The sequence below is a fragment of the Oratosquilla oratoria genome, chromosome 42, assembly GCF_046742065.1.
Source record: "Oratosquilla oratoria isolate Oo_2021 chromosome 42, ASM4674206v1, whole genome shotgun sequence".
Taxonomy (NCBI): Eukaryota; Metazoa; Arthropoda; class Malacostraca; order Stomatopoda; family Squillidae; genus Oratosquilla; species Oratosquilla oratoria.
In genome coordinates this window covers 5,862,913-5,887,912 of record NC_134818.1, presented here as the reverse complement: position 1 = coordinate 5,887,912, position 25,000 = coordinate 5,862,913, and the positions used below count along the sequence as shown (strand labels likewise).

Genomic DNA, 25,000 nt, shown 5'->3' with positions numbered 1-25,000 from the left:
TATATAATATGTCCTCCTACATTATTCAAACCTCAGGTCATACAACCACGTGACTAGGACGTTACAAGCATGCTATGGCAGATGTCTGAAATAGGTCGGTTGTATTACATATTTGTAACAATAGTAATGGTAACAATAGACACTTTAACAGATGTAATAATGGTATATTCGTGTATTCTGATCCATTATTATTTCGTGCATCCGTTTTAAATATCTTCCTCAACCACAGTGTCGTGCATGCCCTTCGTTCACCAGATCAAGTCACATCTCCACTTTTTTGTTCATTCAACAAAATAGCAAATCTACACAACAACAAAATATATGAAATATATTCCTCAAGTGACCCATATCTACAACCATAATGTCGTACATGCCCCTCGTTCACTAGAAAAATCACTTTATTCTTCATTTAACAGAATAAAAAAAAAAAAAAATCATCAGAGCGTTGCCCGACCCTTACCATAATAAATACGCATCTGCTGCCTCTGTAAGACATGTCGACTCGACCTCTACAGTGATCATGCATTATAACATTGGGTTGGGGACCAACTGCAACATCACACAAAATCACCACCACTGCAGCGGAGAATACTGTACCGCCACAGGTGGTTTTAGGCCACCTGTGGCACGATCAATACACTCCTCCTCCCTAGCTCCCAACCTCCTCCAGCCTCAATTCCTCTCCGCCTCAAACTTCGCCTTTTCGCCGCCGCTGCTTCCACTCTTTGGACTTCAGTCTCCTCTGCTTTTCCTCCGCTCTTTTGTTTTATACAAAGTGTTATTGTCATTTATTATTGTTTTTTTTAGACTACAGGTATTTTTGAATCCTGGATCATTTAAATGCGAAAATTTACTTTATCATTATATTTTAGCACATATCAGATGGCGTGCCTGAAGGTGATGATGTTAAAACTGTTTTAATTAGACAATGGATTTCATAGAGAGGCTTAAATAACCACATCAGCCATTGTTATGTCATTCATTATAATTCTACTTACATACTTCAGTGATCTATTCCTTACCCTATAACAACTTAGCAGCATAAAAATCTTAAAAAACTAAACAAAAAAAAATATATTCTAGGGCTGCAGAAAACCGGATCTCTCTCTCTCTCTCTCTCTCTCTCTCTCTCTCTCTCTCTCTCTCTCTCTCTCTCTCTCTCTCTCTCTCTCTGTCTCTCTCTCACTCACACACAAACACACACACACACACGTCTCGGTGGCGCGGTTGGTAAAGTCCCAGACTAATACTACGGCGGTCCGGGTTCGAATCCTGCCCAGGGCTGAAAATAATTTCAGTATCGCTGCGCTTCGAGTCGTTACTCTAACTTTCGTGGGCGGGGAGTTGGGTGTGTGTGTGCGTGTAAGGTCACAGCATTACCCATAGTTCGGTCATACGAGCTCTGAGCTCTCTTCCGTGAGGGAAATAACTGTCGATCACGAGTCCAACACGGGATCCAAAGACCAAGGTGAATTACACACACACACACACGTGTGTGTGTGTGTGTGTGTATATATATATATATATATATATATTATATATATATATATATATATATATATGTCTATATATACACATATATACAGATGAACCCGGAAACAACGGACTAAAAGAGTGGGCGGGGGGTGACTACTGATCCGTCAAAGCCGTTTGTCCGTCAGGTACCGTGTGTTGAACGCAACGTATATAGAGGTCGTACTAATCGCCGACAATTACCGTCACCTCCAATGATGTTCATTGTTTTTAGTTAATATTGGCATAAATGAATTAACATAATGTTTGTTTTTGCGGTGAAAATGGTGTATGGTGCTTGTTGGTCATTTTGAATTGTCGACCTAAATATGTTACTTGTTGGTCGACTGGTAAGCGTCGGCGGTTCGGGACAGTCTTGTCGGCAGAGAAAATTTTGTTTCTTTACTTATTTCTGCATACGTATATGATGTAGCAGAAATAATTTTCACCACAAAAACAAGCATTATGACAATTTATATGCTGCTTGCCGGTCATTATGAGTTACTTGTTGGTCCTGACGGTTCTGGACGGTGTTAGGAAAGTAGTTAGCACGATCCTTTTTGGAAGACGAACTGACGGAAATTTGATGATGACCTATTTTCAATGATGAGTAGCAGGGAGTAGGACTAGGACTAAATACAACACCTTATAAGAGTACATTTTAATCTTACCGAAGAAACCTATGAGGCAGGTTCTCTATTAGGGTTAACTCCCATCATATATATGTATATATATATATATATATTAAATATTGTGCCAAGTTTGAAAGCATGTGGCCACGTCAATATCGATATATTAATTAAGATTTCCGATATGCCCTGGATATGCTGACTTGACCGACAACACGAGCTACGAGGCAGTTCATGGCGTCTCGAAGCTCGCGTCGAGTTGTCGGTAGTGTATCACATCTTGATTATCTCGATATGGATGCGGCCAAATGCTTTAAGAATTACAGACACAATAAACTATGGCACAAATATTGTATCTGTGCCAATATTAACTAAAAACAATCAATATAATCGGATTTGTCGGTAGTTATCTGAAATGAGTACGACCGCAAATAAATACATACTAATACTATCATGCCCTAAAACTTGGTATATTATTAATATAATATTTTTGTAACTTAAACGAACGTTCAGTAATATAGTCCTAAGCGCATACATGAGCGTGTGGGAAAGACCAAAACAATTGAAGCATCGAGTGTCCAGTGTTGCCATGTTTACGCGGGAATATTCATATTTCGGTCGGAATCTTTGTTCTCCAGAAGTTGTCCGTTGTTACCGAAGTCATTTGCTTCAGTGTCCGTAGTTTCCGGGTTCTTTTACACACACACACACACACACACACACACACACACACACACACACACACACACACACACACTTTCAACGAACGGACGGCTTGACGAACGCTCTGAAGAAAAGTGCAGATTGAGGATACCAACGCAAAGAGAAGTGCCTTTTTGTATTTGCAGGGGGGGGGGGGAATTGCTCGTGAGGTAGTGGGAAAGTAAGGAAAGAGGAGAGGGGGAGGGATTACTGGGGAAATGGAAGGTAATGAGGATGTGGAGGACTTGGCCCAGGCAGACGGGCGGAAGGTCAACATGAAACGACCACCGGATGACGAAATGGCAAATAAAAATGTAAAGATTAGAAGTATAGAGAGGAGAAATACAGTAGAAAGTGACGAGAATATGTTCCAGGGATTTAAAGAGGGTGGGGGGGACACAACCCCCCCCAGACTGATAAGACTAGAGGAGAGAGTTGATAAGGTGATCGAGGACTTGGAACGTAAGTTAGGTAATGTAGGCTCCATTCTCCAAAGAATTGAAAGATTGGAACAACTAGAGAAGGCTAACAGAAACTTAACTGAAGAAGTAGAGGACCTAAAAAGACAGTTAGGAAATGTAAAGGAGGAGAATGAGAAATTGAAGAAGAATAGTAATGAAAACAGTGAGAAAATAGCTACAGAAGCTAAAAATTGGAGAATAACTCAAGAAGGGAATAAGGTTTCATTCACTGACATAGTCAAACAGCAATTGAAAGAACATAATGAAGACTCAGTTATTAAAGTGATGAGACAGAAGGAGAATATAGTAAGAGAATTAGCTGACAAAAAGAAATGTATAATTATATTAGGAATGGAAGAGAAACATAACCCAGATAGAACCGCAAGAATCAAGGAGGAAAATGAAAGGGTAAGCAGTTTATTAAAATTAGTCCAGGAAGATGAACCAGAAATTATAAAGGAAATTGAGGAAAAATTCAGACTCGGAAAATATAGTACAGATAAGACCAGACCAATTAAGATTAAATTCAGGTCACAAACAACGGCAGAGAAAATTCTATCCAAGACAGGGAAACTAGCAACAAATGATCAATATAAAAAGGTATGGATAAAAAGAGAAATGAATAAGGAGGAAAGAGAGGCAGAAAAGCAGAAAAGAATTGAAGCTAAGGCAAAAAACGAGGAAAGAACGGAGTCAGAGAAAGAGAGATTCTATTGGAGAGTAGTGAACATGAAAATAAAGCAGTTCGACATACTAAAGAAAAACATAAGGGAAACAGAGAACACAATGGAAGTGGCAGAAAACTAAGAGTGTCTTACACAAATATAGATGGATTGATAACAGGATTGAATGAACTGAATGATTATTTGAAAGAAAAAGAACCGGACATAATGGGAATTGTAGAAACAAAATTAAAAGGCCCACTACCACCCAACAGTGTAGGACATGATACATACAATTATTGGATTAGAAACAGAGAGAAAAAACAAGGGGGTGGAGTTATGTTCCTGACAAAGAAGGATATAAACGTGAAAGGTGTCATATATGGAAAGAATACAGTAGAGATGATTATGATAGAAGTGGAAGACCGAGATAAGAAGAGAAGAAAATTTGTGATCAACTATGTGCCTCCGAAAACAGCCTCATGGGAGGAGAATGAACATAAAAGTATGTTAGAGGACACAAAGATAGCATTAACTAAAATAATGGAAGACGGAGGAAGAATAGTTATGATGGGCGACTTTAATTGCAAAGAAATCTGCTGGGAAGAAATGACAGTAAAGAGTGGTGATGACTCATGGGGAAATGCTCTACTTGAGATGATTACTGACCATTCAATGACACAATGGATACAAGAGAACACTAGGTATAGAAATGAAGAAGAACCATCGAGGCTAGACTTAATAATTACATCTGAACCTAGAATAGTGGACAAGATTGAATATAAAACACCAATAGGTAAAAGTGACCACATATTGATTGAACTGGAACTTAATGAAGAAAAATATATGAAAAGAAATGAACAATATAGAAAAGGAAGAATGATGTATGAAAAAACAAACTTTGATAAAATAAGAGAATTCTTCCAACAAGAAAACTGGGAAGAAATATACAAAGAAGAAACATCAGTGGAAGAGAAATGGAATATTTTGACAAAAATTTACAAAGAAGGAGTGGAAAAGTATGTCCCAAGACAAAAACAAGAAAAAGAATATGTAAAATGCTGGTACAACAAAAGTTGTAGGGAGTTAAAAGACAAAAGAGACAAAGCCTGGACCGGATGGAAAAAAGACAGAAGACCTGAAAAATGGAAAATATATACTGGTTATAGAAATGAATATGTACAAAAGTGCAGAGAGGAAAAAAGAAAATATGAAAAAGATGTTATAGAAAAGTGTAAAGATCAACCAAAACTATTCTACAGATTTGTAAACAATAAACTGAAAAACAAACAAGACTTGGAGAAATTAAGACAAGGGGGAGTTGAATACACTGAGGAAATGGAAATGGCAGAAATTATGAACAAACATTTTAAATCAGTGTTTACAAGGGAAAATATACAACCTGAAGAGATTGAGTGGAAGGAAAAAGTCCCCCCTATGGAAGAAATAGAAGTAACGAAGAATGAAATATTGACACACTTGGGTAATTTTGATGTCAGAAAATCGCATGGGCCAGATGAAATAGCAAACTGGATTCTGAAAGAATGTAGGAATGAACTGGCAGACAAAATACATAGCATAATAAGCAGTTCCTTAAAAGAAGGAAAAGTTCCAGAAGATTGGAAAAAAGCAAATATAGTACCTATATATAAAGGAGGAAATAAAGAAGAACCTACCAACTATAGACCAGTCTCTCTAACAAGTACAATAGCAAAAATATGTGAAAGAATTATCAAAAGTAGATGGGTAAAATACTTGGAAAAAAACAACGTACTAAATCCAAGGCAATTTGGATTCAGACAAGGACGATCATGCGTCACCAATTTAATATGTTTCTATTCAAGGCTAATAGATATAATACAAGAAAGAGATGGATGGGCTGATTGTGCATTTCTAGACCTAAAAAAAGCTTTTGACAAAGTACCACATAAGAAGTTGCTTAAGAAATTAGAATATGAAGGAGGAATACAAGGTAAATTGCTAAATTGGATGGAAGACTTTTTGCAAGAAAGAAAAATGCGAGTAGTGATAAGAGATCAGCACTCAAAATGGAATGAAGTAATAAGCGGTGTCCCGCAGGGAACAGTTCTGGCCCCAATAATGTTTGCTATATATATTAATGATATGGATGAAGGAATTGAAAGCTATATGAGCTTCTTTGCAGATGATGCAAAATTACTGAAAAGAGTGAAAACTGAAGAAGATTGTGAATCACTACAGAGAGATCTAAATAAAGTACAAGAATGGAGTAGGAAGTGGGAGATGGAGTTCAATACAAAAAAGTGTAGTATAATGGAATTTGGAAAAAGCAAAAACAGAATAACAGGATCATATAATTTGGGAGAAGAAGGAATAAAAAGAGTAGAAAACGAGAGGGACCTGGGAGTCATTGTTATGAATAATATGTCACCTGAGAAACATATAAATAAGATTTTTGGAGAAACTTATAATTTAATAAGAACAATCAAAGTGGCATTTACATACCTGGATGAAGAAATGGTGAGGAAAATCCTAGTCACCCTGATAAGACCAAGATTGGAATATGCAGCAACGATATGGTCACCAAGTACAAAAAAATGTATAAAAAAACTTGAAAGAATACAAAGAGCAATTACTAAACTGGCACCAACACTCTCAAAACTATCATATGAAGAGAGACTACAAAAACTTAAACTACAGACACTAGAGCAAAGAAGAGAGAGAGGAGATTTGATAGCTATTTACAGAATCATGAAAGGCATAGAAATTACTGATAGAGAGAATCTGATAAAATGGGATGACAGAAATACAAGAGGACACGGAAAGAAAATAAAAAAAGACAACTATAGAAGAGATTTGAAAAAGAACAGCTTTCCTCACAGAGCAATAGACAGTTGGAACAAGTTAGATGAGAAAGTGGTGTGTGCAAAAACAATACATGAATTTAAAAATAGTTTAGATAAAATGAGATATGAAGACGGGACCTCACGAGCATAGCTCCCCTTCCCGTAAAATACAACTAGGTAAATACAACTAGGTAGGTAAATACACGACTTTAAGAAAGAACTGGATGCGGAAAGATACAACTGCGGGCCCAACGAGCATAGCTCTTCTCCCGCAAAATACAACTAGGTAAATACACACACACACACACACACACACACACACACACACACACACACACACACACACACACACACACACACACACACTGGGACAAGAGAAGCACAAGAGGACATGGAAAGAAAAAAACATAGCTACAGAAGAGATCTGAAGAAAAACAGTTTTCCACATAGAGTGGTGGACACTTGGAAAAAACTGGACTATGAAATAGTGTGAGCAAAAACGATTTATGAGTTTAAGAGCAAATTAGACACAGCGAGATACAAAGGCGGGACATCACGAGCGTAGCTCCCCTTCCCGCAAAATACAAATAGGAAGTAGGAAGTGGGAGATGGAGTTCAACACTAAAAAGTGTAGTATAATGGAATTTGGAAAAAGCGAAAACAGAATAACAGGATCATATAAATTGGGAGAAGAAGGAATAAAAAAAAAGTAGAAAATGAGAAGGACCTGGGAGTCATTGTTATGAATAATATGTCACCTGAGAAACATATAAATAAGATTTTTGGAGAAACTTATAATTTAATAAGAACAATCAAAGTGGCATTTACATACCTGGATAAAGAAATGGTAAAGAAAATTCTAATCACTCTGATAAGACCAAGATTGGAATATGCAGCAACGATGTGGTCACCAAGTACAAAAAAAAATGTATAAAAAAAAACTTGAAAGAATACAAAGAGCAATTACAAAATTGGCACCAACACTCTCAAAACTATCATATGAAGAGAGACTAGGAAAACTTGAACTACAGACACTAGAGCAAATAAGAGAGAGAGGAGATTTGATAGCTATTTACAGAATCATGAAAGGCATAAAAATTATTGATAGAGAGAATCTGATAAAATGGGATGATAGAAATACAAGAGGACACGGAAAGAAAATCAAGAAAGACAGCTATAGAAGAGATCTGAAAAAGAACAGCTTTCCTCACAGAGTAATAGACAGTTGGAACAAGTTAGATGAGAAAGTGGTGTGTGCAAAAACAATACATGAATTTAAAAATAGTTTAGATAAAATGAGATATGAAGACGGGACACCACGAGCATAGTTCCCCTTCCCGTAAAATACAACTAGGTAAATACAACTAGGTAGGTAAATACACACATGTATATGTATATATATATCACGTGAAAACCACTGTTGGAGTAAAAAGACTGGAGATAGGGAATCTATATATTTTTATTGCAAACTGCAATCCTCTGAAAAGGACTGCAGTTTGCAATCGAAATACATATATTCCCTGTTTCCAGTCTTGTTTACTCCAACAGTGATTTTCTCGTGATTGACAAATGTGGGATTAAAATTTTCACCTGTAATATATATATATATATATATATATATATATATATATATATATACATATGTATATATATATATGTATATATATGTATATATATACATATATATATACATATATATACATACATGCATATATATATATATATATTATTTGGATGATGGAGAACATAAACACAGGGGAAGGCTCGGAACCCTAAACACTCTAACGTTTCGTTCGCGTAGAACTTCTTCAGAGAGTGTATGTAGAACTGCAATTGACGTTTATGTACTAAATCTAATTATCTTTTCGGACACTTGGGAAAGGTCGTTTTTCTGGCGTGCTTTAGAATTAAAATACTAGTTTCTGTAGCTAAATTAATAAACCCTCCTCGATGATTCGATGAATTATTAGTTGAAATATATGCTGATTCAACAATTCTTCTAGTGAATTTATCAAAACCTTTATGTAGCACTTCAGCTTCTCTCCAGTTTGGTAAATGATCGAATTTTTCCGTAAGAACTACTAAAGAATTAGATGTCCTATGTGCTTTTATGCCGTTTTTATGTTCATAAATTCTTTTTTCTAATCCTCTTGACGATTCGCCAAAATAAGCCATTGAGCAACTATTGCACGGGATTTTGTATACGACGCTGTTTTCGGAATTGGTTCTCTTTTCAGAAGTCTTTATTAAATCACCTATCCTCTTGTTAGTTATTTTAGCTATGTTCATACCTGATTTTGTTAAATATTCGTCTATTATTGGTGACGTTTCCATATATATATATACATATATATATATATATATATATATATATATATATATGTATATATAGCCTATAGATACTTATATATACATATATATGTAGATAATTATTTATATATATATATATATATATATATATATATATATATATATATATATATATATATATATATATATATACATATATATATATATATATGGTTGAAGGCATTGGTGCCGTTGGGTAAAAATTCCAAGATAGGGCAGATGCACTTTAGGGTTGATTCACACTATCGGTCCGGTCACGCTCCACTCTCGGTCTGCTCTCGGTTCTGAGGCATTCACACGTACGGTCCGCTCTCGCTCCCGTCATCGCCCCTCCCTCGATACCAGTAGAAGTCTTACCATCAGTTACGAAGGAAGTGTGACTTTTCTGACGCCGAGTTGGCAATATTCGCTATTGCACTTGATGAAGAAGAAGAAGAAGGAAAACAAAATAGAAAAAGAAAGAGATTGTGGGTTCATCCTATGTTGCAAGATAGGAAGACTGAAGGAGAATTTCATACTCTGTATCCTCGTCTTATTGATGATGAGAGTAAATTCCACAGCTATTTCAGAATGAACAAAGGAACATTTGAGAAAATACTATCCAAAATTGAGGATGACTTGAAATGTACAAGAAGATGCTGCACTTCCTGGCACTGATGTGCTTGCACCATACGTTATAGTGGGAGATGAGGGTTTCCCGCTGGAGAAATTTGATGAGGCCCTACCCAGGTTCACAGACTGAACATAAGATAGAGAAGAGGATTTTTAATTATAGATTATCTAGAGCCAGGAGGATAGTTGAGTGCACATTTGGTATTCTAGTGCAAACCTTCAGAATATATTTAAGGAAACTTAAAACTATGCCTTCTAACGCTAATGCAATCATTACAACAACATGCATACTTCACAATCTGATACACCCAAATGCTGTTGCATTACCAGATACTGTTGTCATGCCTCCATCAAACACAGTACGTCCAATGAGAGGAAGAGGGGGAAATGCTACAAAGGAGGCTTTTGGCGCGAGAGAAACACTGAAAGATTATTTCAGCTCCCCAGCTGGTTCAATGCCTTGGCAAAATGATAAAATATAAGTAGACAAACAAACTTGTGTAGGAATATTTGTTGAGTGAGCTAAGGAGATGCATTTCCGCAGTGGATAATAGGTTGTTATTATCCATATGGAATTTCTTTCTTCGGTTAATAATGTGTATTTTTTTCTCTCGGTACCTTGGCAATATGATAAGTATGCAAACATTATCACTGTAGTGCAGCGAAGTCAGGTCATACAGCTCTGGTTTACCTTTTGACGAATTCTATTAGCATTTCATCTAAATCCACAAAATTAAAGTAAGTTTTGTAGGTTATATTGTATTCAGTTGGTGCTTATGAATATCTTCGCTGTACGCATTGTCATTGTATTAGTGATAAATAAAAAGAAAATGTATTTTTATCATTTTTCTAACTTTCTCATGATCCCATTGTGGTGTTTCCTTTGGATTATCCATGGTTTGGTAGGACAAAGGGTAACACTACTTGCTTATATGAAGGCTGAATCTCGACTGGAGTGGAGCAGGACCGTGGCAACTGAGTTCACACTGGCACTCACGGTCCAGTCTCGCTCCAGTAAAAATATCTTTTGACGGAACCGTGACCGGAGCGAGACTGGAGCGAGAGCGCCAGTGTGAATGCTTCCATTGAAATTAATGAGACAATATTGGACCGGACCGAGAGCGTAGCGGGAGTGGAGCGCGACCGGACCGATAGTGTGAATCAACCCTTAGTGTCTAACGTTTCGACAGTCTTCTTTTTCTTCTGAAGACTCCGTCGAAACCTTAGAGAATAAAATGCATCTGCTACATACTGGATTTTCACTACATCGCTCTCTCCAACCATTTGTCTTTACTATTGTCGATATATATATATATATATATATATACAGTATATAATATATATATATGTATATATGTATATATATATATATGCTACATATATATATATACATATATATATGTATATATGCTACATATATACATATATATATGTATATATATGCTACATATATACATGTATATATATATATATATGTATATAAGTATATATGTTACATATATATATATATATATATATGTATGTATAAGTGTACAGTATATGCTACATATATATATATATATATATATATATATATATATATATATATATATATATATATACACACACATACCCATTCGCGATATCACATATCCATGACTTCCCACGGAAATTAAGTCGGGTGCAAGGCAGGCAGGGTTGCGTCTTGTCAGTATCGTTGTTGTTCAACTTCGTCATGGAGAGAGTGTCAAAAGTGATAGAAAACGGAGAGGGAGAGAAATTAAATGGCCAAAATAAATAACTGACATACGCACATGATGTAGATTTCATTGAAGAAAGTAGGGAAGACCCACTCAAGATACACTAGGTAAAAAAAAATCACTTTTGTCCTGTCCTTATCTCCAAACCATTATTTTCAAGTTATTTCTATCTAAACAATATAGAAAAAAGGTCCTAAAATTTTACTTCTGTGGATAGAATAATGAATTTATATTTTTGCCTTATTATTCATCGTATGGGTTACTATTGATTTTCATGTCAGGTAAAGACATTTGCAAAATCTTAATTGCTTATCTAATTGTTTTTCAAATGTTGCAAATAAGATCAAACGATTAACATTTTTTCTTTTGACTATCTATTACCATAAACTCACTTTTGCTGATGCTGACTTTAATATCCTTCATCTCTCCAAGTTGTGGCTCAGCCCCTCTGGTAGCCGACCAGGCAGTTCCACATATACCATCAGCATATGACATCTCCCCCCCCCCCCATGATGGAGTCCATCATTAAGACGAGGAGCAAAAATGACGACGACGCGTTGCTCCCTTTCGCATAGGCCCGTTGTTATGTTGGAGAACCTCGTTCCGTAAATGCAGGCCCCTGACTACTCACTCCATCGATCCACCGCGTCGTCGTCGTCGTCTCCTTGGTCCTCTTCCCGGTCGGTCTGTGTACAGTATATCCACCGCTCCCAACATAACTCTCTTCGGCAAACTCTCCTCATTGATGCTGCCTGCAGGCATGTCCAGCCCAGTGAACCTTCATTCCCTTGATGACGTCAACTATCTTCTCTTTGTATATTCTCTTAATTCGGTCTTCTCCATACATTCGCCTCCCTATCAAACACAGGACCTGCAATACGTCGTCTGAGTATCGTGTTTTCAAAAACCGTTAAACGATGTTCTTTTTTCTTTAGTCTCCACGTTTCAAATTTTCAAATGCATATAGAGCCACTGGTCTGATAACTGTATTATACAATCTCAGTTTTGTTTCTTTGCTCATACTTCGTTTCTTCATAATGGAGCTCAAACTGAAATAACATCTATTTGCTGCTGTAACTCTTAAAAAAAATTCAGTCTATATATTGTCCCTAAATATTTAAATTCTTACTTCTATCTCCTTATTGTTTATCATTATCGCCTTCTTCGCGGCTCATTTTTAAGATCTTGATCTTACCCAAATTTATCTGTAATCCCACTTTGTTTTCCATTTCTTAATATGCCCTTCATAATCTGAGTATGTCTTCCCTACTTTCTTCAATCAAATCTTCATCATGATCGTATGTCAAGTTATTTATTTTGGCCACTCAATTTCGCTCCCTTTCCGTTTTCTATCACTCTTGACACTCTCTCCATGACAAGACGCAACCCGGCCTGCCTGCACCTGACTTCATTTCGAAGGCTTCTGATGTCTCATTACCGATCTATACTTTTGTTGTTGTCTGCCATAGACATGACTTAATTAGTCGGATTAATTTCACTGATATTCCAAAAATGTGCTCCAGACTGAAGGTTGATGAATATTATCACAGGTTTACTTAAAGTCAATGAAAAGTTGGTATATGCTGTTGTTATATTCCCAATATTTCTCCATGATCTGTTTTATTGTAAATATGTGGTCAGTCATCGCTTTTTCAACTTTCGAAAGCCACACTCCTAATCTCCAGTAGTTTCTTCTGACAAGAGTCATCAGCCTATTGTACAACACTTTGGTAACAATCTTATATCCAATTTCTATCAGACAAATCCCTCTGTAATTTGAACGCAGCAACTTGTCTCTTTTCATGTGTAGTGCTATCATGTTACCAACACTCCACGACCGAAGTATTCTTTTGTTGCGCCAAAATTTCTGAACGAGTTTCGTCGTGTTTCTTTCCAAACGTTCTCCTCTGTTTTTGAAGAGCTCTGCTGCTCTTATCTTCACCAGGTGTTTTGTTATATCCCATACTCTTAATCACTCTCCTTACTCCCTCTATTGCTAGCATCACATCTTCTACTTCATCTCGTTGGTATTCTTGGCCTTCCGGAAGTTCTTCCAGCTCTGCTCTGTTAATCAATTCTCCAAAATGATTTCCCCATCTTTCGATTACTTTTGTTCCGTGATTAGAAATGTGTCCTTGGCGCTTTTTATCATTTTTGTTCTTGCCTGGAAGCCATTTTCTATATTATTGAAGGACGGAGACAAGCAGAAAGAAAAGGCCAAAGACGGAAAGGTCGAGAACGACAACAGGAGAAGCCTCCACCAACAATCAGATGTGACCGTTGCAAGAGAATGTTTCGCGCAAGAATTGGACTGACAAGCCATCAGCGACACCACAATGTGGAGAGGAACCAACCAGCGTCGGGAAACTGATTCACGGGCGAGAAAAAACACCGCAGACGACGACGACGACGGCGTTACCGCGAGATGGGAAACATGGGAAAGACCAAATAGGAAGAGGAGAGACAAGACGCTTGCAGGAGTGACGTAACAGCGTTTGGCGCAGTCATGCAATTGGTCACGAAGATGTTTAGAAGGGGCCTGTGTTCAGCATTGAACTGCAAATAGCTGATTAATTAATTTATATTCGAATGCCTTACAAATTACTTGCTAACTTTTTTTTTATCTGCAAAAACAGCTGACTACCCTGTTTTGATATGTCAAATGCAAACATAAGTTCTGAAATCAACAGCAGTCGCTCTTATTATTTTTGCCATACATAGGTTGACTACATACATACATACATACATATACCGAGGGCTTTTCCCCCCTTACAAGGGAGATAGCTAAAATCAAAGGCATAAATCCAATCCTACCCATTTCATCCCATTCACCACCCCTCCCTCCCTCTTATCTTGGCTCCTCCTGGATGACGGGTCATCCCTGCATCTCGCCCACTGCTCTGGGTCAGAAGCAGTGTAGCAAGGCACAGGACATCCACAGCAAGGCCGCTTCACTTCATCGGCGACCCCCCCCCCTCTCTGTCCCCTCAAGCAGAAAAAGAGAAGACGGGGAGAAACCCCTTCGGGCTGCGTCAAGATACCGTTCACACATACTCCCTCACAACCCCCGCGTCCCATCCCCCACCCACTCCCTTCCATGCATCACAACTTGCATCACATCATCATGTGATCATCATCACAGCTTGCATCACGGTTTGACTACAATATGGAACAAATGTTTTGGTCATGGTGTCGGTAGTGTTCGCTCGGACAGCTCTCAAGATTCGTATTTGTCTTAGTAAATGTTGTAGATCAATAGAAATTAGTATTATCATGAAAACATGCCAAAATCAGCGTCTGTCAAATTGAGAAATAACAGATATGTACTTAGCCGAAGCTGTGCTAAATGGCGCGAGGCCTCCCTGCCTGCCTGCCTGGGTGGTCGGTGGTCGCTCGAGTGTAAGAGAGGAGCCTTTGGGGTCCTACCCTCCCTCAGGTTGCAAAATGTGCCCCGGGGACCCCCCCCCCCCCGGTGCGATTTAGGAAAGGTCTGGAGTACGAATGGGATTGGGGCAAAGTTTAATGGCGCAAACTAAAAAGGGCTGGAAATAATGGAATTACAGTAGATATCCTTAGGGAATCAATTTGCTGAGGTTTCATTTGGTGGGACTAGATAAGTATATTTTGATCATTATGTTTCTTATCACCCTCCTGCATAATGGTCTTGTAGTTGAGATAGACTGCACGTTAAAATGTAAATATACAGATGAAAACTACATTAAGTGGGACAAAATATTGCCTTGTAGCTTATTATCGGTCAATAGCACTTCTATTCTTGGAGAAAGTATCGCGCTGGAAGGAATGGATTCACAGAAAAGGTTTAAGGAGTGGGGAACAGAAAGGAAGGATAGAATTTAAAAACGATCAGCATTGAGTGGTGTCTCCAAATGTGAAAAAATATATATGCTGCCTGACTCTGGTCTATAGGTTTGTCACTGAAGTCCCTAGCATGTTTACTAAATAATATTTTTGCAGTTTGTGCTAAAAGGAATTGAATTGATTAAAATTTAAATTAACTTCTGCAATAAACTGGCATATTTTCCACAATGCATAGTGTAGTCGTAGGAGACTCAGGACATGTCAAGAGCTGACATTAGAAAACTGGCAGGCTTTATATCTTAAATCATCGTCGTTATATATGCTAGCGGCAAGTGTACAACATGAATCATTATAATTTCCAACTTTGTAAACTTTTGGATTGTATGTCTGGGTCGCATCCACACGATACTGCTGCCACATACACATGTGAGTCGTTACCTCCATCCTGCTCAGCTTCAGTTCGCCTGACGCTTTGTTGACGCTTAGAGTAGGTTGAATTGGACAAAATCAGTTATCTCACTGGTTAAAATGGCTATATCCCACTTGATATCACATCATGATGAAGAATCTGGGGGTGTCCACAGTCATTCAAATAGGAAATAGTTTCACTAATCATATCTGGGAGACATGGGACCTCTGATCTATATTGCAGAACTATCTCAGTAGCGTATATTTGTTCAATAGTTATGCAGTTCAATTGGGATTGTTTAAAAAAAATAGACATTTATTGTCGCTGATGAGTATGTTTTTGTAATGTAATTGACAATATAATATGGAATTGATTTTCTACAACCACGTGTTATATATATTAGAATATATCTTGGGTACTCACTTTTGTAAAAGTGAGATCATATATGACCTAATTATCACATGCTATTGTTACATGGTTAACATGTTCATTTCCGTTTGACTTGTATAATGCGATCCTTATGTACATAACTGTTTTTTATTTAATCTTATCTGACTGAATTGTCGTTAGTGTTTTGTTATGAGGCCAACGTTTTGCTCTGTCAGATGATACATGCTGTTATAAAACATTTCATCTTTAATCATTATTGTTCGAACAACAACGCCATCATTGAAACTGCTCACTTACACCTCACCTCATCTCACTAAAATATTGAGGGTGTGGACACATAATAATCAGGTGAAATTTTGATATGGATAAAGGTATCTATTTTCCCCCCGACTAATTTTTGCCCTTTCTTCTCCCACAGACAGCAATTTCGTGCTCGGAAACGCCCAGGTCCCTTCGCTGTACCCGATCGTTTACTGCAGCGATGGTTTCTGTGAGCTCACGGGCTACATGCGCGCGCAGATCATGCAGAAAGGGTGCGCGTGTAAGTTCCTATACGGTCCAGAGACCCTCGAGGAACACAAAATGGAAATCGAAAAGTCCCTGGAGACCAAGTCGGAACTTAAAATCGAAGTCAAATTCTACAAGAAAAACAGTAAGTAAATGAATTAATTCTACGTTTTCTGAACTCGCTTGTTTAATAGATTTCCTTCTGTATTTTGTGGTCATGGTGATTGTGATGAAGGTGTAGGTAAGTGTGTTTACGTAACTATAATAAACAGAATTGAAAGTGCCATAAAAAAGAAAGGCAACGCACGCACTGGTTAATTGTTGCAAAAATGAATTGCAAGAAAAAGGGTGAAACGTCTCAGAAAATCTTGTGCTGTAAGCATTTCTAGGAAGGGTAGGCAGGCAGGCAGCTTCTAAGTTCTGAAGCAGCAGCAGCAGCAGAAAAGAGATAAAGATGCAAGGCTACGGTGACCAAGGAGGAGTTCAAATTCGTTACCAAGAAAAGAAACAGTAAAAAGTCAAAGTATTTGACTCTAGTTTGCACGGGAGTACTGATCGAAACGAGTACCACCAGCAAACACAGGAGGCTTACTCTGAACAATGACTGACAGAAAGTCCCGTGTACAACCTCGGGGACTGAATTGGAGCTAGGAAATTGATTCCGAAGGCGGCACAGACCCTCGAATCTTATTGAAACTATTCTAGCAGTAGTTGAATTACGAATTTCCCAGTTGAGTGAAGGAGAGTTCAAGATTACTTGGGGCGTCAGAAGGAAAAGGCTGTGTGCTGAATAGACAAGTGAATACATTGAATCTTGGTGAGTACGATCAAGGTCAGTCCTCAGGTGTTCTACAGCAATTCTTTTAGAAGAATAAAATTAGATTTAAGAAGAAGGAGGTCTGGAGAATGGTGTAGGAAAATGTGGTGCCATCGGCACAAAAGAGTAGGCCGCCTACAGATACGTGGTCATGTAGATAATCTATAAGAAAGAAGAAAAGAGTAAGATATAGAATTGAACACTAGGGGAGGGACCATATATTGTAGACATGGGAGAAGAACAGGAATTACAGAATGGTCTGAGAAAATCAGAAGCGAGGGAAGACAGAGAAATGGGATGCCGTGTAAGGGTATTTCGAAATCAAAGATTTGTGTCAGAATCTATTAGATACTTTTGATATGATAATTATTTTTCATGACAAATTGAGGACAGAGTGAAATTGAAAGAAGATAGAAGGGATAATACCCGACGTTTTGTCACTGAGGTCTTTTTCAAAGTAACTACTCTTGATTCACCAAAAGTCCCCTTCCCCCCCAAAAACAATAATTATAATAGTCATAATAATGATAACAACAATAATGATAACAATAAGAATAATAATTTTATTAATCATGCATACACACATACACGTACCAAGGGCTTTTTCCCTCTTACAAACGAGATAGCCAAAGTCAAAAGGTATACATCCACTCCCATCCATTTCAGTCCCACATACTCCACTCCCATTCACCACCCCTCCCTCCCTCCTTCTTCTTGGCTCCTCCTTGATGAAGGGTCATCCCTGCATCTCGCTCACTGCCCTGGGTCAGAAGCAGTGTTGCAAGACACAGCACATCCACAGCAAGGCCGCTTCATTTAATCGGCAACTCCCCCTTTCCGTCCCCTCATGCATAAAAGGAAAAGGCGGGAAGAAATCCCTTCGGGCTGCGTCAGATTATCATTCATACATACTCCCTCACCTCTTCATCCCCCACCCACTCCCTTCCATGCATCAGAGCATCATCCATACATAACCATTCTCCACTCACCCCTATCATCTGTCTTCTCCCTTCCTCAACAGACATCCCCCTCTTTCCCAACGCCCCTTTTACCCCATTCATCCATCTCCCACAGACTTCCCCCTCTTTCGCAACACCCCTTTTACCCCATCCCTCCATCTCATCCTTGGTCGCCCCCTCATGTTCACTCTTTCCACCTCTGCCTTCCACACTTCCTTTACTAATCTTCACTCATTCTTTCCATGTGTCCAAACCACCCCAATACTCTTTCATCAACCCTATCTCCCAACTCCTTTTCGACCCCCATCCTCCTCCTCACCTCCTCGTTTCCCATTTTATCCGACCTAGTAACCTCTACCGTACTCCCTCTCTAATGTTCCATGTTTCTGCTCCATACAGTGTTGTTGGCACAATCACCCATTCATACAATCTCCTCTTACCATCCATTCCCAAATGTGACGCACGAAGAGGAAGCAGGACGCCCGTCAACCTCCACCACTTCGTGCGTCACACTTGTCTGGGCACTTTTAAGTTTCTTGGTCCACTGATACACACATCGGCGCGGTAGTGCACTGTTCCCGTATTGTGCTAAAAGTCTCCGGTGAATTTCAGCTCCTTACACACCTTCCGACCAGAGAAATCGGGTCACTGCTCTTTTTTCTTCCTTGGTGCGTAATGCTAGTGGAGCGGCCATGTTTACACGGCATTTCGACATTTCCAAGTACAGACCCTCGTTAATGTGTACGAGCAGTTGGGCCAGACCCTTACCGGTGAGGTCCTATACTATTTGATTAGTGTAGGATTGGCTGACTGGTTATACCTTCCATATATATATATATATATATGCTAATAAGAACACGGGTACGTGTGTTCACTTATGCAAAGTAGACCACTTGGAAAAAGAAACTAACGAAGCAGAGAGCTTTCGTATATTACATCTTCAGTGCAAAAAGTACTTCTTGCACTGAATATGTAATATACGAAAGCGCTCTGCTTCGTTAGTTTATTTTTCCAAGTGGTCTACTTTGCATATATATACATATATATACATATATATATACACATATATATATATACATATATACATATATATATCATATATATATATATATATATATACATATATATATACAGTATATATTAGTTTTTCAACAATAAAAACTCTAAAAATGTCTTCCTTGCCCTCCTAGTGTACCATATTTGAGGTTTTATCAAAATCAAAGTAGCCTTGAATACAGAATTATCCCCCCACCCTACCAAAAACATCTTGACCGTCTAAATATGTTATACGAGTATATGAAGTTTTACCGAAACAGGAGTACCCATTAAGATGGAACTATCCCCTAAAACTGCATATTAACCGAGCTGTGAGTTCTGGTAAATTGCGTCTGCAGTATCTACACCATCAGACCAAGAGCACCACTCTTATGGCCGCCGCCGCCGCCACCCTGCAGTTATTACTGCGCGCGCACCAAAAGGAAGGCCAAAATAAGTTGCGACTCTGAATATATAACCAGAGAAGCCAAATTTAAAGGTCAGAGTGCAACAGATGAAGCGATTTGTCTAAACCACAGACTCCCTTTTAGAAATGGTCTTGTAAACTATCCCAGTCAATGCCACCATCGTAATAGTCATATTCTGATTAAAATATGAGCTCAAAGAGCGGATATCCGAAGATTCCCGAGACGTGCAGCCATTCATCACCGGAAAGTCCACATTGTATCGCGCCCTACAAGTGATTATTGCGTACACACTTGCGGTCTCCATTGAAAAATGTCTTGGAATATAAGTGAATCTGAAGAAGAGTTAAACATTGGAGGTCGTTCATTATCCGTCCAGCTATATATGTTTGAGCCCATAATAAGACGCCAAACGTCAAAAGATGATCAGGGAATGACTGAACATGCTGAAGTTGACCTTCTTGACGATGATGATGATGAAAATGGAAAGCCTGACCATCGTGGTGAAAAGAGTGGGGAGGGAAGACCAGGAAGAGGAGGAGAACAACCAGGGCTACAGACAGGGCACAAAGAAGAGGAAATACTGACTGGTATGTCTAGGAATAGGCTAGGCCTAAGGTGAAAGTAGATCATTATCTTATTCCTAGTGTTCTGTGCGTAGGCCGTCATGCACATTTCGTTAATCTGCAGTGTCAATTTCGTACACTGACCTTTAACAATATCACTAAATATAAATATTCGAAAAACATTTACCGCGCGCAAAAGAAAAAAATATTGGTCTTAAAGCTCTCATATGTTGAGCTTCTGCGGTTTTTTTTTTTTTTTTTCTGTTGAGCTTTTGGGTCGTTGGTCATAACCACCCATTTGTTTAGGTCGAATTTCGAAGCTTCGAAACCGACCTGACGTCTCGGCCAGCCAAGTGTAAGTAAACGAGTCGGAATAAAGCATCTAAAAGCTTCGGTTGTCTACCTTGGCTATCACAATATTTTTAGAATATATTATTTTTTCATTTACGTGGGCAGATATTTTATATTTTATTATTTTCTTTCTCTTTTTTTCTTTCTTGCTCTATTTCTTTCTCTCTTCCTTGATCGATTCATCTATATATATATTTGCTTATTTACGTATTCAATTATTTATCCATCTATTCATCTCATTCTTAATTTATTTATGTATTCAATTGTTTATATATTTCTCCACTTATTTGTTTATTTATTCATTTATCTATCAATTCATTTGCACATTTCCTTAACTACTTATTATTTTGTTCATTAGTTTATTTACTTATTCATTTCTTCATTTAGCCAGCCGTATGTCAATTAACCTATCTGTTTGTTTACTTGTTTGTTGTATTTGTTTGATTATTTGATTATTTGTTGATTGGTTTGTTTGTTTGTTTTCATGGTTTATTGGTGTATTTTTATTCGTTTGTTTATTTTTTGTTGTTGACTTGTTTATTGGTTGTTTTTCTAGTTGTTTGCTGGTTTACTTGTTGACATGTTTATTTCGTTATTCATTCACTCAATTATTCATGTATTCAGCTTCATCAGGAATGTTCGAATGATTAGTCACTTCTCCTTCCTCAGGCATGTCGTTCTGGTGCCTCCTTGACATCGTGCCCATCAAGAATGAGAAGAGGGAGGTGGTTCTCTTCCTGGCCTCCCACAAGGACATCACACACAGCAAGATGGCTGAACTCACTTTCTACAATAATTACGAAAATGGTATGTGACCTACTTTTGCAGATTTAGAATGAGGAAGAAACATGTTCTGTATCAATTTCTATTTATCTCTATCTCTCTATCTCTCTATCTAAACATTCATATACCAAAGTTTTCTTCCTCGTTATAAGGGAGGTAGCCTTTTAAAGCATGCATCCCTCCCACTCCCACCCGACAATCATTTGTTTCCTTTTCATCTCAGCTTCTCGTGGATGAGGGATCATTCCGGTCTCCCACCCGACTGCCTGAGTCAAAAGCAGCGCAGCAAAACAAGCACATCTACAGTGACCCAACCTCCTTGTCCCCACATGGTTGAAATAAAGACGACGGGGAGGGAAAAAAAAAACTTCGGGCGGCGTCAATTCACATTCCATTCACAACCATTATCTACCCACACCTATTCTTTGCCTTCTCCCGTCCCTGCTCAACAGACATTCCCCTTTCACGCAAGGCCCCCGTCACCCATCCATCCATCTCATTCTTAGTCTTCCCCTTAATTTCACCCCGTCTACCCCTGCCTTCTATTAACTTTTTGCTAATACTTCCTCACTAAATCTTTCTGTGCCCAAACCTCACAAATTCCGTCACTGACTTCCTTAAACACTCTTTCTGACTGACACAGCCACAAGCAGTGTCATCCGTAAACAAGAACTAACTCACTTCCCAGTTCCTTCCATTATCTAACCACCTCTAATGGTCTGCCCATCGCGCTCGCATTTACTTCCCTTAACAACCCATCCATATACTAATTGAGCAGCCATTACATAGCACAACCCTGACACAACCCCGCCTTCACCTCAGACCTCTTATTCTCACCATTCCTAACTCAAACATAACCTCTACTGATCATGTAAAATAATTTGACAGCGCTTAACAGTTTCCCCTCTATCTGCAATACCTCCCACAATGCCTTCCTTTCTACTAAGTCATAAACTTTCTCCAAATCCATAAGAGCCGAAAACCTATCCTTACCTTTTGGAAAAAGAAAAATCCATGGACCCTCAACCTTCCTTAAACCCACACTGTTCCTCACCAGTTATTCTTTCTGTTCCTCTCCTAATCCTCTCAATCAATATCCTCCCATATGCCTTTCCAACCATGCTCAACAAACTGATCCCTCCAAAACTATTACATATACATATATTCCCTTTCCCTTTGTAAAGTAAACTATATAAACACTCGTCCAGGCCTCCGGTACCCTCCCCTCCCTTAGCCACACATTACCTCACTAGTCAACCCACTATAATCGTTACTTTGTCAGACGCTTCGCATGACATCCATCCAACTCAGGAGGCTTACCAATTTTCATAACTTTCAGTGCTCTTTGCACCTCATTTCTCCCTGTCATTTTCCTCTTCCATCACGGTAACTTTTCTACCTCCTCCCACTGCCACAATCAATCCCTCGTAACCTCCACATTCGGCAACTTCCTAATATGATCTACCCGTCTTCCCCTAATCAATATCACTTCCATTAACAATCTGTCCATCAGCACCTTTTACCTTTTCTTCTCTACCTGACTCACTCCCCTTCCTCTCTTCACTTCCTTCCATTTTTTCTTTTTTATTCTTTTAAAAAATTGTGTTCATAATGTTACCCCATTTTATATCTGTGTCATGAAGCAGGAACCCCACGTTGGGCGTCAGATATCAGGAAGGTGGTGATGTGGGGCCTACCTGGAAGGCAAACACCGAAGGGGAGGAAATGTTTGCTGTCAAAATAAAGTCAGTTGTTTTTATGAGTGCGCGACCCACGGGACCGCGGCTCATATGTGGCGATTCGCCCGCCAGGTGTTGTTGGCCGCCTAGAAGATTCCGCAGAGGAAGAGACTGCTTGGCTCGAATTCCTCGCGTCGGCAGCTGGAGAGAGGTTCCAAGGATGACTGCGGCTCCAGGAGATGACAAGAGAGACGGCTACTGGGAGAGGTGTAGATGTTGTCGTATGGGGTCCGAGCTGGTCAGTGGACTGTGGACAACCTAGAAAAGCCCACCCGCTCGCGCGGGACCGATGTGTGTGGGAGGGGAAGAGATGTCTGTATGAAAATGAAAAGATAGTTGTGTATAAAAGAGGGCTATTGCCACCGGGCGATTCTTAGGGATATTTATTGCGTGAAGTCGTGGCTCAGGAGGGGTGGGCAGGAGACTTGGAGTTGGAGGCTGAAATCAATATATGTAACTGTGAGGTTACTTTAGGGATATTTATTCAACTTAACAAAGTCAGAAAGGGAGTAGGAGGCTTAGTCGTAGGGATGGACAGAAAAATTGGAAAAATTTTAGTGGAAGGTAAACTGAAATGAGAAGATGCAGTAGGAGAGAAAGTTAGAAATTAAATTAATTTCAGTAGAAGAAAAGCTGATGTACGTAGATGTTTGTGCGTGTAGTCGTGTTTTTGTTTGCGATATCCTTGTGTGTGTATGCTACGCATAGAGGGTTGTTTCCTCAAAGCGGGTGTACATTCAACTTGATAATTAAGAGCCGAGACATATCCTGGTTCTGGCCGACGAAACAGACTTCCTGAAGTTGCGGAGGCGGTCTGTCTGAATCTCTGAATCTGAATCTCTAGGAAAGACCACCCGCTTGCGGTGGGTCGGGTTTTGTGGGAGGGGAAGAATGTCTGTAAGAAAATGAAAAGATAGTAGCGTATAAAAGAGGGCTATGAGGGCGGTCTATCACTTCGATGACTTCCGTCGGTCTTATATCCATCCACAAGGTAAAGTCACGACCTACGCGCTGATTGGCTGCTGTGAGATGTGCTTCTTTTCGGAGCTCAAGATAGCTCGCGTTCTGCACACCGATTGGCCGCTGTCAATACTCTCTGAAATGTACCTATTCACTTCATTGTCAGTCCTCATTTAAAGATGTTTATGTAGAATTAGAATTGATGAATAATTAGTCACTGGTTAAGTTTTCGATTGTTATTAATTTTTTCTCGTTCTTTCAGTATTCTTCGCAGAGAAAATAGGCTACACTGAAACCATAGACGTACACCTTAAACTTGCAAATATACTACTGTATAATCTATTCCCAGGTGAAAGTAATCGATTATTGATTGCATCCTCCCTCGACAAAAGCTGAGCCGGCACTGCCCACATCTGCATGTCCGTCAAATGGAAACGGTCCGAAACAACTCAGCTGCGCTCTAGCGGCTTTAAATTCCCCGATTTCCAACAGCGCCACAACACTGCCATGGACATGACGCACAGTGTGGACGGCCATAGGCCCTACGTTAGAAGAGCCCTCACTTATTCTTCCAACTGGCGCGCCACTTATTTAGAAATCGGAAGAGTTGCACAAGTACTCGTTTACATTGGATACTCTAACAAAGATATTAACAAGGTGATAAATAGAGAATGAGACAAATGGTACTATCGCACAGCAGAAACTCCAGTCCAGGAATGCCAAAAGATAAAAATTTATTACAAGGGCCA

General features: G+C 39.0%; 1 protein-coding gene across 4 annotated transcripts in view; it reads left to right on the top strand.

Annotated features, from left to right (window-relative positions):
* Elk (Eag-like K[+] channel) overlaps positions 1-25,000 on the top strand; it is a 190,835-nt gene that overhangs the window by 46,853 nt on the left and 118,982 nt on the right. For all 4 annotated transcript variants that reach the window (XM_076179039.1, XM_076179036.1, XM_076179038.1 and 1 more), the window contains exons 3-4: positions 16,528-16,761; positions 21,439-21,576. In XM_076179039.1, the coding sequence (XP_076035154.1) occupies positions 16,528-16,761; positions 21,439-21,576 (372 nt within the window). The remainder of the gene's footprint in view (positions 1-16,527; positions 16,762-21,438; positions 21,577-25,000) is intronic.